The sequence below is a fragment of the Alligator sinensis genome, unplaced genomic scaffold (assembly GCF_000455745.1).
Source record: "Alligator sinensis unplaced genomic scaffold, ASM45574v1 scaffold404_1, whole genome shotgun sequence".
NCBI lineage: Eukaryota > Metazoa > Chordata > Crocodylia > Alligatoridae > Alligator > Alligator sinensis.
The window spans coordinates 5,114,911-5,130,488 of record NW_005841839.1 but is presented as its reverse complement, the minus strand read 5'-3'; the positions used below and the strand labels follow the sequence as shown (position 1 = coordinate 5,130,488).

General features: G+C 51.4%; 1 protein-coding gene across 4 annotated transcripts in view; it reads left to right on the top strand.

Annotated features, from left to right (window-relative positions):
- LOC102373025 overlaps positions 1-15,578 on the top strand; it is a 44,144-nt gene that overhangs the window by 18,961 nt on the left and 9,605 nt on the right. For all 4 annotated transcript variants that reach the window (XM_025204291.1, XM_025204280.1, XM_025204285.1 and 1 more), the window contains 3 exons: positions 2,365-2,466; positions 3,855-4,052; positions 14,412-14,971. In XM_025204291.1, the coding sequence (XP_025060076.1) occupies positions 2,365-2,466; positions 3,855-4,052; positions 14,412-14,971 (860 nt within the window). The remainder of the gene's footprint in view (positions 1-2,364; positions 2,467-3,854; positions 4,053-14,411; positions 14,972-15,578) is intronic.

The window sequence follows — 15,578 nt, the reverse complement described above, 5'->3', positions numbered from 1 at the left end:
AATTTGCAATCCATCTGACTGTGTAGGCATCAATGCCACAGTCACCTAGTTTTTTCATGAGAATGGGGTGGGAGATAGTGTCAAAGGACTTGCTGAAGTCCAGAAAGTCTACATCCACTGCGACACCTGCATCCAATGCTTTTGTGACCTGATCGTAGAAGGCAATTATTATTCTTAATAATCTTTTCCAAATATTATTCTTAATAATCTTTTCCGAAGGACAGAGGTGAGACTGACTGAGCTATAATTACTTGGATCCTCCTTCCTCCCCTTCTTGAAAATAGGGACCACATTGGCCCTTTTCCAGTCCTCTGGGGCCTGACCTGAGCACCACAAGTGCTCAAACAGCCGTGCCAGCGGTTCTGCTATGACACCAGCCAATTCCTTCAGTACTCTCGGATGCAGCTCATCCGGGCCTGCTGACTTAAACACATTCAGTCCATCCAAGTGACTCTGCACCAAATCAGCATCAACAGTTGGTAGGAGGTGTCCCTCTGATGCCCATCTGAGAACCCATTAGCAGACTTATCTTGACCCTTGTTCACGAATAGAGGCAAAAAACTCATTGAATTACTCAGCCTTTTCCCCCCTGTCTGTGACTAATTGTAGGGGTCCTGTGCTGCCCTGCACCTTCCTTTTACTCCCTACATACCTAAAAAAAAGACTTTTTGTTGTCTTTAATTTGTATTGCCAGCCTCAGCTCCATAGCTGATTTGGGCTTTCTGACTGCCTCCCTGCAAGTGTGGGCCAAGTAGGTATACTCCTCCTTGGTAGCTTCCCCCTGCTTCTACTTCCTATATGCCTCCTTTTTTGCCCTTAGGCTTCCCTGGATTTCTCTGTTTAGCCAAGGAAGTTTTTTGGCCCCTTTCCCCCCTTTCTCTCACAATGGTATCATCTCCCTTTGTGCCTGAAGGATCGTTTCCTTTAGAAATGGCCACCCTTCCTGGACTCCCATCCCACCACTACTCCTATCCTGCAGTGTATCATTGACTAAACTGCTAAGCACACTGAAGTTAGCCTTCCTAAAGTCAAGCACTTCCACCCTACCAGTTATCTTTCCCACCCTACACCATATGGTGAATTCATTTGATTGGTGGTCACTGTCCCCAAGGTGACCATGAATCTACAGCTTCCCTACCAGGTCCTCCTCCATAGCCAACACCAAGTCCAGTAAGGCATTCTCCCTAATGGGACCGTATACCTCCTGCATTAAGTAAAGGTCCTGTACGCAGGTTAAGAACCTATGTGAACAGTTGGATTTAGCTGACTGCTTCTCCCAGCAGATGTCAGAGTAGTTTAGGTCCCCTGTGACAACCATGTCCCTAGACCATATGGCCTTTGAGAGCTGCCTCAAGAATTGCAAGTCTAGCTTATCCTCTTGATGTGGTGGTCTGTAGCAGACCTCCACCACCAAGTCCCTTTCCTCCCGACCTCCATGTATCCTAACCCACAATACCTCAACTTTCTCATCCTCTGGCCCCATTTTGATTAGGGTAGATGTATAATGCACCTTTACATAGAGAGTCACCCCACCCCACCGTTTCCTTCCTACTCTGTCCCATCTGTACAGCCTGTAGCCCTCAATGCATACTGCCCAGTCTTGGGTAAGGTCCCATCAGGTTTCCGTTAGCCCCACTAAATTGAAGTTATTGTCTACGTTCTTTCAGCATAGAACTAAATTTCAAACTCAGTGATGTATTCCAGATTACTTGGCTTGCATGTGTCCAGCTATTTCATTCCTGGTAACAAAGGTTCCACAAAGCAAATGACTCACTGAACGTCACTCAGAGTCAGGTAGCAAGGCTGGGATTCAAATTAAGATTTCCTGACTCCTAGAGGGGAATATTTTTTCCATGAAGTCAGAAAAAAATAGTTAAAGGGTACAGATGTGGGATGTACAGATGTACAGATGTGGGATGTACAGATGTTGCTTTTAGTCCATTAAGCAAATCCAATTTCTTTCTGCAAAATATGTAGACGGAAAAAGCAAAGTCATCATGATGCCCTTAGAAGCCACTGGAACTCATCAGTAGAGTATGGTGTTCAGTCTCTAGTTCTGCCTCCCATCCTGCTTCCACAAAACCCCCCCCCCCCCCCCAAAAAAGGGGGGGGGGGGGGGGGGCGCTTTTCATGTTCCTTCCTCTATCAGTAATTTTGCCCTGGCTAACTAATTTCAGGGGTGAACTTCTTCAGCCCTGATTCCCAACCTCTGTACTCCTTGCAAGCTAGCATTCTTACTGGTCATGTTGTGCTGTGCCCAGCAAAGAGGTCCACCTGTCCAAATGGCAGTAATCCTGAGCATATGCTTCTTATTGGTTGGTATTTCACCTTTTAAGGTCACTCCTCATTTGTTTTGTTTCCCAGATTGTCAGCAGTGGGTCCTGAGGTCCTATGAGATACAGATGGCTCTGGCCCAAGCCCTTGACAAACTATGCAACTGTGGAACATCTGTTGCATATTTCAAAGGTGAGGGGTATGTGGACAGGTGGTCCCTGAGACTCCTGTAGGCTAATGTTCACATGCTGCTGAATTTCTAGCCCTTGTTTTGCTGGTAGATTGCTGTCTCTGAAGTTGGAACCCAACTGATTTCAACTTGGGTGAATTTGGTCCTCATGAAAATGAATAGTGTTGGCTAGCGGGAGGTTATAGTATAACCAGGTGCTGTGCCATACGTCCTTGTGTGACTGCCCATGTGCCCACATTCTGACCTGTTGTTCCAGGTTTCAGGCTTTATTGGTTCGGATGGTTGTGGGGGGTAGGTGTTTGGTTTTAAGTGTAAACTGGCTTCACTATAAACTTAGTTCAGTATCTTGTTCTGTAGAGATAATAAGCATATTAGGCTTCTAAGCAAGATAGATAAGAAGCATATTAGACCCAACCAGCACTCAAATATTCACTAATATAACAATTAATGTTGTATATAGAGAGACTAATGCAGTTCTCTAATACAGCGCTTCAGTGAACAGGGAAGAGGTTTATTCTGAAGACTTTCTTCTTGAGGTGCACTGGCAAAACTGTTATGGCTCTGCCCAACCTATGGTGTGATCTGGATGTTCAACTCATTAGTGCAGCAGTTCCCAATCTGTGGTACGGGTACCACCAGTGGTACACAGACAACCTGTCAGTGGTATGCATTAGCAGATTTATTATAATTACTTTATATGACAAAAATTTGCTGGTGGTACTTAAGGTTGAACTGAAAAAGTTGCTGGTGGTACTTAAGGTTGTATTGTTTTAAATTGGTGGTGCCCAATCAGTCAGAGTTTGAGAACCTCTGCATTAGTGTTTAAAAGGTGACCAGGAAGAATTCAGCCAGCAGAGCTGACCATGCTACCTCTTTGTCCAGGGGGACAAAGAGGAGTCCCATTCAGTTAGTCATGATTAGATCCTTCTGACAGGAACAAATCTAGCTGCTGTTGGGACAGATTTATGTACAAAGAGGGGGTGATACCCACAGGCTGCAGGCTGTCTCTAGATCTTCTGAATAGGCTTGATCATATAGAGCTTCTTTGTACAAATCCCCTATGAGTGCAGCCCAGGGCAGGGGCTGGCGTCATGCAGGCACTAAGGCTGCACAGGTGACAGCCCAGAGGTCACAAGTTTGAGGCCAAAGTAGAAGTGCTCACAACATGGCCTTGACAGATTCTAACAAATCTGCAAATTCTGCTAAATACCTTTGCACAAGGACATGAAAAAGAAAGGAATCCTATGGTATGCTGGCATCCTTACAAGTTCTATGGCAAAATGATACCTCTGGGAGCTGGCTGTGGCAACAGAGGATGTGCTGGCAAGCTCCAGGTGCCTTTCAGAGTTGTGGCTGCAACAAAGCTGACAGAGTTCTCTATTTCCTTCAGATTCCAGTGCAACGTGCCAAGCCATGGGGCTTGTGTTCAGCATGCTCCTGACTGCCAAATCCACACAGCAGCTGAGTAGCCTTGCACAGGCCTTCAGAAGCCTCCTGCAGAGCCCAGAGGCAGCAAACTTCAGCAGCTGGAATGCCACAGTGGAGAAGGCTTGTTTCAAGGATGCTCATGTGACAGAGTCTCCACCAGGTACCCACTGTAATTCTAGTCAAGAGAAAAACCAGCTGGATGTATAGCTCTGGCCCTTTCAGAGAGAGTCTGAAAATAGATACTTGGGAAATGTGTAGCACTGCTCCAACTCCAACTGAAGTCCCATCTGACCCTCTCCATCCATTGTAACTTGCTATCATAGGTTAACCAGCAAATCTCAGCTGTTGGTGCTACAGGTTAGTAGTGGCTGGGCTGGGTAGGACATCCCCCTGTCTTTTTATAGAATCATAGAAAGTTAGGGTTGGAAAGGACCTCAGGAGATCATCTAGTCCAACCTCCTGCTCAAAACAGAACCATCTCCAACTAGATCATCATCATCTCCAACTAGATCATCATCAACAAGGCTTTGTTTAGCTGGGTCTTAACAACCTCCAAGGATGTAGAGTCCACAACCTGTCTGGGTAACCTGTTCCAGTGTTTTACTACCCTCCTAGTGAGAAAAATTTTCCTAATATCTAACCTAAACTTCCCTTGCTGCAACTTGAGACTGTTGCAACTTGTTTTGTCATCTGCCGCCAGTGAGAACAGTCTAGCTCCACCCTCTTTCAAACCCCACTTCAGGTAGTTGAAGGCTGTTATTAAATCCCCTCTTATTCTCTTCTCTAGACTAAATAAGCCCCATTCGCTCAACCTCTCCTCATAAGACATGTGCCCCAGCCCTTGAACCATTTTCATTGCCCTCCGCTGGACTCTCTCCAATTTGTCCACATCCTTTCTGTAGTGGGGGCCCCAAAACTGAACACACTACTCCAAATGTGGCCACACCAGTGATGAATAGAAAGGAATAATCACTTCCCTTGACCTGCTGGCAACACTCCAGTATGCCATTCGCCTTCTTGGCAACAAGGGAACACTGCTGATTCATATCCATCTTTGTGTCTACTGTAACCCCCAAGTCATATTGTGCAGAGCTGCTGCCCAGCCAGTCAGCCCCCGACTTGTACTGGTGTATGGGATTCTTCTGTCCTAAGTGCAGGACTTTGCACTTGTCCTTGTTGAACCCCAAGAGATTTCTTTTGGCCCAATTCTTCAATTTGTCTCAGTCACTCTGAATCCTAGCCCTACCCTCCAGCATATCTACTACTCCCCCCAACTTGGTGTCATCTGCAGACTTGCTGAGGGTGCACTCTATGCCATCTTCCAGGTCATTGATGAAGATATTGAAGAAAACTGACCCCAGGACAGACCCCTGGGGCACCCCACTTGATACTGACTGCCAACTAGACATCGAGCCATTGACTACACCCTCTGAGCCCAATACTCCATCCAGTTTTCTATCCACCTTACAGTCCTTTCATCCAGTCTGTACTTCCTTAGCTTGTCTGTGAGACTGTTGTGGGAGACCATATCAACAGCCTTACTAAACTCAAGGTACACCACATCCACTGGTCTCCCCATGTCCACAGAGCCAGTCACCTCATCACAGAAGACAATCAGGTTGGTCAGGCATGACTTGCCCCTGGTGAATCTATGCTGACTGTTCCTAATCACCTTATTCTCCTCCGAGTGCTTAGAAATGGATTCCTTTAGGACTTGCTCAATGATTTTTCCAGGAACTGAGGTGAGGCTGACTGGCCTGTAATTCCCTGGATCCTCCTTTTTCCCTTTCTTAAATATGGCCACTATGTTTGCCCTTTTCCAATCAACTGGGACCTCTCCCAATTGCCATGGGTTTTCAAAGATGATAGCCAGTGGCTCTGCAATCACATCAGCCAACTCCCTCAGCATCCTCGGGTATATCCCATCTGGCCGTTGGCGACACATAGGGGGTGCATGCAGGTGCAATGGCCATGCGTCCCCTGAGAGATGTGCCAGCGGCACGTTCGGGTTTGCTGCCGGGCAACCTGGCTGCAGGCTGCTGCAACAGGGAGGAGGGGTGTGCCGGGCTCACAGCCGGCCCAGCAAAGCAGGCAGGTAGGTAAGGTTTCTTCTTGCAAGGAGGAGGGGATCAAGACCCCCACAGTGCAGGAACAAATGGGGTAGGGGCAGAGGTGAATCATCCACTCCCGCCCCTGCCCCGCTCTCTGCTGCGCTGTGGGGATTGGCCCATGACCCGGCCCAGCCTCCTGCCCTTGAAAGCAGTGAGGCACAGCGCCATGTGCCCAGGGGCAGGACACATGGTGCCATGCCGCTTTCCAAGGCTTCAGTGAGGCGCAGAGCAGGCAGAGCCCAGCATGCTTCTCAGCTGCAACTCGCCCTTGCCCCGTGCAAAGATTGGGGGGAGGGCATATGCCCGCCATGGCACTCTGGCACTGCAACTCTGCAGGAGCCACCGGGCTCTTCCCGGGGATGGCTTAGACGGGGCAGGGCAGGGGTCCTGGGGGCTCCATCTCCTCCAGCCTGGTGGCGCAGCTGAGGCTGACCCCCCTCCAGGCCTCCCTGGGCAGTGTGGGGCTGAGCCCAGACTGAGGTCAGTGCGGGGAGGCAGCCAGGGTCAGTGCAGGGCTGTGGGCCTTGCACATGCGTGCTGAACAATGACCCCTGGTGTGGGGGAAAGGGCAGCTGCACGGCTGCAGCAGACCCTTGCCCTGAGTCCAATCCCTGCCCAGTGCCAGTCCCAGCCTCGCTCCCCCCCTATGGCTCCTCCCCCCACCCCTTCCCCCACAGACTTTCATGTGCACGTGCACATGTGTGCATACTCAGCCCCCTACCCAAAAATTTTCTCCCTCTGCCCTCTGTCCCCCATTGGCGATCCGCCACTGATGACCCACCAGTAGTAGGAGGCACCAGTCGCCCATGCATCTGGCCTCATGGATTTGTATATGTCCAGTCTTTCTAAATAGTCCCTAACTTGTACTTTTTCCATTAATGGCTGCTTACCTCCTCCCCAAACTGGGCTGCCAGATGCAGTATTCTGGGAGCTGACCTTGCCTGTGAAGACTGAGGTAAAAAAGGCATTGAGTACTTCAGCCTTTTCTGCATCCTGCATCACTGTCATGGGTTGCCTCCCACATTCAGTAAGGGACCCACACTTCCCCTGATCCTCCTGTTACCCTTCACTTCCTTTGGTAGCTGCAACCCCAATTGCACTTTGGCCTTCCTGACTTCATCCCTGCATGCCCAAGCAATGCTTTTGTACTCCTCCCTAGTTGTTTGTCCAAGTTTCCACTTCTTCTAAGTTTCCTTTTTGTGATTTAGTTTACTGAAGAGTTTCCTGCTAAGCACAGTTGCTAGTCTTCCTGCACATCAGGATGGTTTGTTTCTGCACTCTCAGTAAGGTTTCTTTAAAATACAGCCGGCTCTCCTGGACCCCTCTCCCCCTCAGACTGGCTTCCCAGGGGATCCTGCCTAAGAGTTCCCTGAGTGAGTGAGAGTCTTCTTTTCTGAAGCCCAGGGTCTTAGTCTGCTGTTCTCCATCCTTCCTTCCCTCAGGATCCTGAACTCAGTCATCTCGTGGTTGCTGCTTCCCAAGATGCTATCTACTACTACATTCCCTACAATTCTTTCCTGTTTGTGAGCAGCAGGTCAAAAAGAGCATGGCCCCTAGTTGACCAGTCTAGCACTTGTACCAGGAAACTGTCCCCAGCACTCTCCAAAAATGTCCCGGATTGCCTCCGTGGGCGACTGGTGTCGCCTTAGTCAGGGGAGGCACATGCTCCCCCTGCGACCAGTCCCGCTGACTGGGGGGGAGTGTCCCCTGTGGGCAGTCCAGGGCAGGGGGGGAAGGCGGGAGCACAAGCGCGGCCGCAGCCACTCCTGGAAGCAGCTGCAGTGATCGCAGCAATTGGCCGGCACTTGCAGAGGGGGAACTGGTGCTTCTGCCTGCCCCCCCTGCCCATTGCCTAAGCGGTGAGCGCAGCCAGTCAGGGGGTGCATCAGTGCCCTCAGGGGGTGCATGTGCACCCTCATGCCCCCCTGCACGTCGCCACTGATTGCCTGTGCACTGTTGCATTGCCCTCGAAGCAGCTGCAGTGATCGCAGCAATTGGCCGGCACTTGCAGAGGGGGAACTGGTGCTTCTGCCTGCCCCCCCTGCCCATTGCCTAAGCGGTGAGCGCAGCCAGTCAGGGGGTGCATCAGTGCCCTCAGGGGGTGCATGTGCACCCTCATGCCCCCCTGCACGTCGCCACTGATTGCCTGTGCACTGTTGCATTGCCCTCGCAGTAGATGTCAGGGTGATTGAAGTCCCCCATGAGAACCAGGGCTTGTGATCAGGAAACTTCCACTACCTGTTTGAAGAAAGCCTCATCCACCACATCCTCCTGGTCTTGTGGTCTATAGCAGACCGCCACCACAACATCGCCTTGTTGCTGTCTCCTCTGACCCTAACTCAGAGACTCTCAACAGGCCTGTCACCAGTTTCATACTGGAGCTCTGAGCAATCACATGGCTCTTTTGTATAAAGTGCAACTCCTCCTCCTCTTCTCCCATGCCTGTCCTTCCTTAATAGTTTGTACCTATGCTCCAGTCATGTGAGCTCCCACCAAGTCCAATCATGTCATAGTTCCTGGACTGTACGAGGAATTCCAATTCTTCCTGCTTGTTTCCCAGGCTCTGTGCATTCATGTACAGGCATTGGTGACACGTAGGGGGTACACACAGGTGCATGTGCACCCCCTGAGTGTGACAGTGCACCCCCTACGAAAAGGCACCACCGACACTGTCAGCAGTGCCTGCGGTCAGTCGCTGCTCGCCACCCCCCGACAGCTGGCAGCATCTGCGGGAGCTCCCCAGTTACCGCTGCCATGCCCCACCAGCCGCTGGGAGCATGCTTCATTCATGTGTACAGGCACCTGAGGTAACTAGTTGATTGCCATGATTTTTCAGGAAGAATGAGAACGCTTCCCCTGTTAGGTAGGTATGGAAAGCATTCTATTAATGATAATACACAAACCTTATTGGCATGATATATTTGCAGTGATGTTGTCAGCCTTTACACCAGTGTAAGCAAGGAATGGACAGAAAAAACATAGCTCTAAACTGGTATAATTTTCTTGGATCCAGCATAAAATTACTACGGGGAAAAACTAGGAATAAAACTAAACTGGTGTAAATTACACTGGTGTCAGTGGCATCTATCTGCACTTATCCCAGGGTGTCCATTTGCTTTAGTCCCACAGGCTGCTACCTGTTCCCCTGCCACTTAGTGCAGGGGTGGATCTAGGTGGCATGCAATGGTGCACTTGTATCCCCTTTGATTCCTCCTCCATCCAAATATTAAAATCAATTGCCTGAGAAGGACAGCAGCATTTCTATTCAGACAGTGCTAAGAATCAGTTGACTTCCTGATTTCATTATCATGTCCCTAGGTTCCTGCTAGTCTCTTTCCTCTCCACAGGTGTTCATGACCCTCTATCATTTTTAATAGTCTTGTTGATGTTCTACTATTCCAACTATTTTCTTCTGCACTTTTGCAGTCAGTTAGCCATTCATGATAATGTGTGTGTCACTCCTATTTCACAGCCCTGCAGACTGTTGTTAGCTCTAGCTTAAACTCAGATGTGGTACTGTTACCATAGGTGCAGAAATGACTGACTGTGAAGCACTGGAGGCACTGTCAAGATTCTCAGGAAGAGTAGATTTTGTTTTATGAATCTGAATAAGAGCTGAACATTTAACTATAATGACTATGGGCTAATGACACACTATCTTTTGACTATATTTTGCCTAGTTGCATTTTTAAACTTATGCTTGTAAATTATAGCAAATCAGTGTACATTCTAACAGTTATATTTGTTTTTTACTTGATCTTAAACTCAGTAATATAGGGCTATCGCCCAAACTTATTAGTAAAGCATACAGCTTCACGTTAGGTGGAAAAAAGGTTGTGTTATATATGATGTGCCACACCATTTGTACCCCCTTTTTAAAATCCTAGTTCCACCCATGTTCAAAGCTACCTGCAGGTAGCTGCAGGTCTGTTCTCTCTGGATCCCACTGTAATTCACATCACTTTTGTAGTGTATACTGTGATGTATATCCAAGCCCCTGGTTCTTTACCTGTCAAGCCCAAGTCCAATAACCTAATGTAACTTGTCCTGAGCAGCCAAAAAATATAAATCCTCCAAATCTTTCATTACTCTCCACTAATTACTTTGTGCTTAAGCTGCCCTATCTCATGTTGGTGGAAGTGGGAAGGGAGATCACCTTTACTTACAAGTGGCAGTCATGTCACACATCGGTATTTGGGAAGCTAAGCTGCTGCACTACAGGAACAAACTTACTAACTTGTCTGTACAGTATCTGTTGCAATGGGGCTGACCTAAGTGCTACCATACCTGAAACAGTACACAGTGGATGCATCTACACAAGATGCTTTACTGTGAATTAGCACAGTTTACTGTGCAGTAAGCATGTGCATCTACATGTGCACGTGCTTACTGCGCAGTAAACCTCACTAGTCATGAGTATAAATTTTCTACCTGCAAATGCAAGTAACAAATTTATTCATGAGTGTTCATGTAGATGCCTGACTGGGAGCAAATCTGCTCCTTGCCAGCTGGCCACTAGGGGACGGGAGGTTGCTCCCTGCCCCTGGGAGCTGCCTGTTGCCAGGGTGGGCTCCACCACTGAACCCTGGTAGGGACTATGTCCCCCTGCCCTGGCAGCAGGGAGCTCCAAGCCCCGCACTCTGAGATCATGATCAGGGAGCGAGGGCTGGGAAATCCTTATCTCCCAGCCCCTGCTTCGCCATTGTGATTGAGGAACAGAGTGCTGGATCTCTCAGCACTGGCCCCACAACCATGGAGCTGGCGCTGGGAGCTCCCTGCTGCTGGGGAGCCTGCTCCCTGTCCAGCTCTGTATTCATGGAGCTGAGCAGGCAACAGGCTCTCCAGTCCTCACTCCACAATCATGGAGCAGAGCTTGGGAACTGTCCTGGCCAGGGACAGGTCCCAGCCCCACACCCTGATTGGGCAATCGAGGCACGGGGCTTGGAAAGAACTGCAGGGGTGGAACAGGTCAGAGCCCCTTACCCTGTTCACCAGTGGCAACTAGTAGTGAGAACCCCCACCCAGCCAGGGGCTTGCTGCTAGCTGCCCCACCGGCAGATTGGGGTAAGGGGCTGGGACCTGCTCCTCCCTTGCAGCTTTTTCCAAGTCCCCTTCCCAGATCAAAGAGCTAGGGCTGGCATCTCCCTGCTGCTGTGGCAGGGGGACATTGTCCTGGCCCTGGCAGCAGGCAGCCCCTGGGGGGCAGGGAACAATGTCCCAGCCCTGGTCAGGAGATAGCTGTCTTTTGGCCCCGTGCTCCATGTCAGCCCTTGGGCTAGCACCCAGGGGGAGCCTCAAGCTCCCCCTGCTGGCAGCAGGGGCTCACTGCATGTCCACAGGAAGTGAGGGCAATTTGCTACTAGGAGAGGCAAATCTGCTCCTAGGAGAGGCAAATCTGCTCCCACGTCCCTTCATGTGTTGATGCCTGCCTAGGAGCATTTACTGATGAGTAGTTTACTCACAAATAAACTGATCTCAGATCAAATGCATATGTAGGTGTGTCCAATGAGGAGGCAAGAAGGAGGTGTGTTACACTAGCCAGTACTCCCCTCTGAGTTTGGCCCAGCATCTTCAGAACACTGTACAAACACTAAATACTAGAGATGTACTGATACATCAGTCCCATATCACAGTGGTTCCCAAACTTTTGGACCATGGCTGTGGCCACGAACTGGGAGTGGCTGTGGACTGGAAGTGACTGTGGACCCATATGCGATGGAAGTGGGAGCTAATGGGACTCAGCCCCCCACAAACACCAGGGCAGCTCGGCCGCAGGCTGCTGCAACAGGTGGGAGAGGTGCACTGGGATGGCAGCTGGCTCAGCACAGCACAGCACAGCACAGCACAACGGTACATTTCTCTTGACTGCCTGGGCTTGGAGGAGGCAGATCGAGACCCCCATGGTGCAGGATGGAATGGAGTAGGGGCAGGGGCAAATCATTCACCCCTGCCCCACTCCCTGCTTCACTGTGGGGATTGCCCCATTCATGGGGAATGGGGCCCCGGCTGGCCCAGGTTGTTGGGCATTGGGAGCCCAGCGGCTCATCCAGGGGCGTGGGCAAGTGGCTCCCACTGCAGTGCGCACCACGGGGGAGCCGGGGAAGGGGGACACATTTCCCTTCCCCCTGGCTCCCCCATGCTGTGCCCCTTGATGAGCCACTGAGCTCTGATTGCCCCATGACCCAGCCCAGCCGGGGCCCCGTTCACAGTGAATGGGGCCCTGACTGGACCATGGGACAATCGGAGCCTGTGGTTCTTCCACAGCTGCAGTACGGGATAGCCAAATGGGGGGGAGGCCTGATCTTTGCACGGGGCTCCCTGCTCCCTGTCTCCGTGCCTCACTGCAGCCTTTGAAAGTGGCACCATGTGGCTCACTGCCCAGCCCGCTCAGTGGCAGGATTCACATGGCGCCTCATTGCTTTCAAAGGCTGCAGCAAGGGGCAGAGTTGGGGAGCAGGCAGAGTGCAACTGTAGCCCGCCCTTGCACCATGCAAAGATCAGTTCTCCATCACTGCAGCTCTGTTGGAGCCACCAGACTCTTCCTGGGGCAGAGTGGGCGCAAGTTTCCCAGGGGCTCTGCCTCCTCTGGTCCGGTGGTGCAGCTGAGGCTGTCTCCACTCAAGCTCTGGGCCGCCCCCGCCATCCCTGGGCGGTGTGGGACTAAGGCTGGACCAGGGCCAGTGCAGAGAGACAGCCAGGGTGGATGCAGGGCTGCAGGGTGGTAGATGCCAGCACTGGGCAATGACCCCTGGCATGGGGGAAGGGGTGGCCACATGGGTGCAGCGTGCTCTGGCCCCAATCCCAGCCCAAGCCTCACTCTCCCTTCCCCGACCCCTTCCCCTGCAGACTTTCAGCAGGGGGGGGGCATGTGCACATGTACGCACATGCTCAGTCCCCCCAATTTTTTTTCTCCCTCTGCCTTTGCGTGGACTGGCAAACTGTGGACAGGCATACTGCAGACTGGAAGTGGCCAGTATACTGTGGACCGGCAGCCAACCCTTTTTTATACTGAGAATTAAAGGGTTGGCTGCCGGTCCACAGTATGCCGGCCACTTCTGGACTTCCAGTCCGGCAGTCAACCCTCCTGCAGACTGGTAGCCAACCCTTCACAGCCTGGTACCAGGCCAAGGCCCAGGGTTTGGGAACCTCTGCCATATCAGATTGGCACCAATATAAGGAAAATTGACGGTATCAGCAATCGGCTTTTTTTGGCTGATGTGGCTAATAAATGCCCTGTGCATATGCAGCCACAGCACAGCGTACAGGCGACCGTGGCTAGAGGGACAGATCAAAGTCCCAGCAGTGAGGGAGGGAGTGAGGCTGGGACTGGGACAGGCGCTGCACAGCTGGGGCGGGGCATGGGACGGAGCCATGAGCAGCTTGTCTGGGGAGGGGGTGGCGGCTCCTGCCACTGCATGCACCCCAGGAGGGCATTGGGTGTGTGTGCACCCTGGATCTGCACATGGGGTGAGGACAGGCTGCCACTATGACAGAAGCGGGCAATTATTTTGGGTGGAGGGCCGCTTACTGAGTTTTGGCAAGCCATTGAGGGCCGCATGACACAGAGCCAGGGGCAGATAAATAATAATTTTCTAAATTTTTTAGGGGCCCTGCGAGCCAGATAGAATGGCCTGGTGGGCTACATCTGGCCCATAGGCTGCAGTTTGCCCACCCTTGTGCTAAGGTCTAGGGCTGGGGGCAGCTCCAGGCTCTTCCCAGCATGGGGCTGGGCTGGGGCTGCACTTGAGGTGGGCGGCAGCGGCACTGGGAGGGAGGGCTGTGTGGGGGCTATGGTGAATTTTGGCTGCAGCCACCACCCCTCCTTCCCCCACCTTAGCCCCACTCCCAGTGCCACCGCTGCCCACCCCGAGCGCAGCCCGGCCCAGCCCCCTGAGGGGAAGAGCCCAGCACTGTCCCCAGCCGCATCCCGCAGCCACAACCGCAGCCTGTTCTTGCCTTGTGCACAGATCAGGGGGCACTCTCCCCCATGCCCTCCCGGGGTGCATGTAGAGGTAGGAGCTGCCCCCCACCCCCAAGATGAGCCACTTGTGGCTCTCTCCTGCAGTCCACCTTGACTGTGCAGCATCAGCCCCAGCCCCTCTCCCTTCCTCACCACAGGGACCTTGATCTGCCCCCCCACACCGCTTCCCTCTCCCCTCGCCCCTTCCCTCACAACAGCCAGATCCCCTTATTGTCAATAAGATCGGTATGACCAATATGGCTCGTTAAAAATTGGCCATCGGTATCGGCCCTAAAAATCTCTACCAGTGCACCTCTACTGATTACCTAGACCAAAGAGCAGCACGTGCAAGTTTCTAATGGGATTTTTGCCTAAAGCTCTCTGCCCTGCCTAGATTGAGGAAGACCCCTTTGAATCAACTTTGTTGATAAGGTGTTTGCTTTTAAAGGTGCTTCATCGGAGAAGTCAGCAGTGATGCACGAGCCACCTTCCCAACTGCCTAAACTGCTCATCAATGAAGTGAATCCAGATAATCCAGGTGGCCGGGAGGATACAGAGTATGTTGAGCTGTTCTACACTGGGCAGACACACTTTAACCTCAAGGATTACTGGCTGGTCCTTTATAATGGCAAAAACAACCAGGCTTACAAAGTGGTGAATCTGACCGGCTACCATACCAACGAACAAGGCTACTTCCTGGTGGGCAGCGAGGGAGTGACTCCAAAACCTGTGATCATTTTGCCTCCGAACACCATCCAGAATGGGGCAGATGCCATAGCCCTCTATTACAGCACCACCCTCTCTTACAGAGGGAGCATGGTAGTGACGGAGGAGGGGCTGGTGGATGCAGTGGTGTACACTTCCCGGGCATCTGACAGGGCAGATAAGTTGCTCAGAATACTGGCCCCAGGGCAGAATATCCTGTATGAAGATGATTCCCACAGTAGCCAGGATGAGTCTTTGAGCCGGTGCAATGACCTGACCCCCAGGCTCCACAGCAGCTTCCAGGTATGGGGCAGGAGACATCTGGGAGGGCCAGGGATGTCTTGTGTTGATTTCTGTTGCATTCAGTTCAGCCTCACATCAACTTAAGCCTGTCATCAGTGCCGTCTGGGGTTGGCTGTCCCTGCCTCTCTTGTCCTCACTCCCCCTTGTCTTTGATAATTGGCATAATAGATGAGAAGGCTAGGTTTCACTGGGCAACATGCCACAAAAGCCACAATCAGTTTGCTAATAAACAAAGACAGGGCGGTGGGTATTTTGAGAGATAGCTATCCCTTAGATGGCCATCAGCAAAATGAACACTTGGGCTGCTTGCAGATGTTAAAATAAATAAATAAAAGGCAGCGTTTTACTTGAAATTTGGTGCGCTCCCTTGCCAAGCCCAGCAGATGCCCAGAAGAGGCAGCTGGGCCCATCTCTACAGCATCTGTATAGATCAGGGAGTTTAGCACTTTTATCTAATAGTTGATTGAATCAGCTTTAGCTGGGTTGAAGTAATGCACTGCTTCTAGTAAAGTGCATTTTTGCAAGGAGGGGCGTGGTTAACATCAAGCAGCCTTGATGACAAATGCCCTGACCCTGAGAAATCCCAAACACTACTCTGAATCAAGTG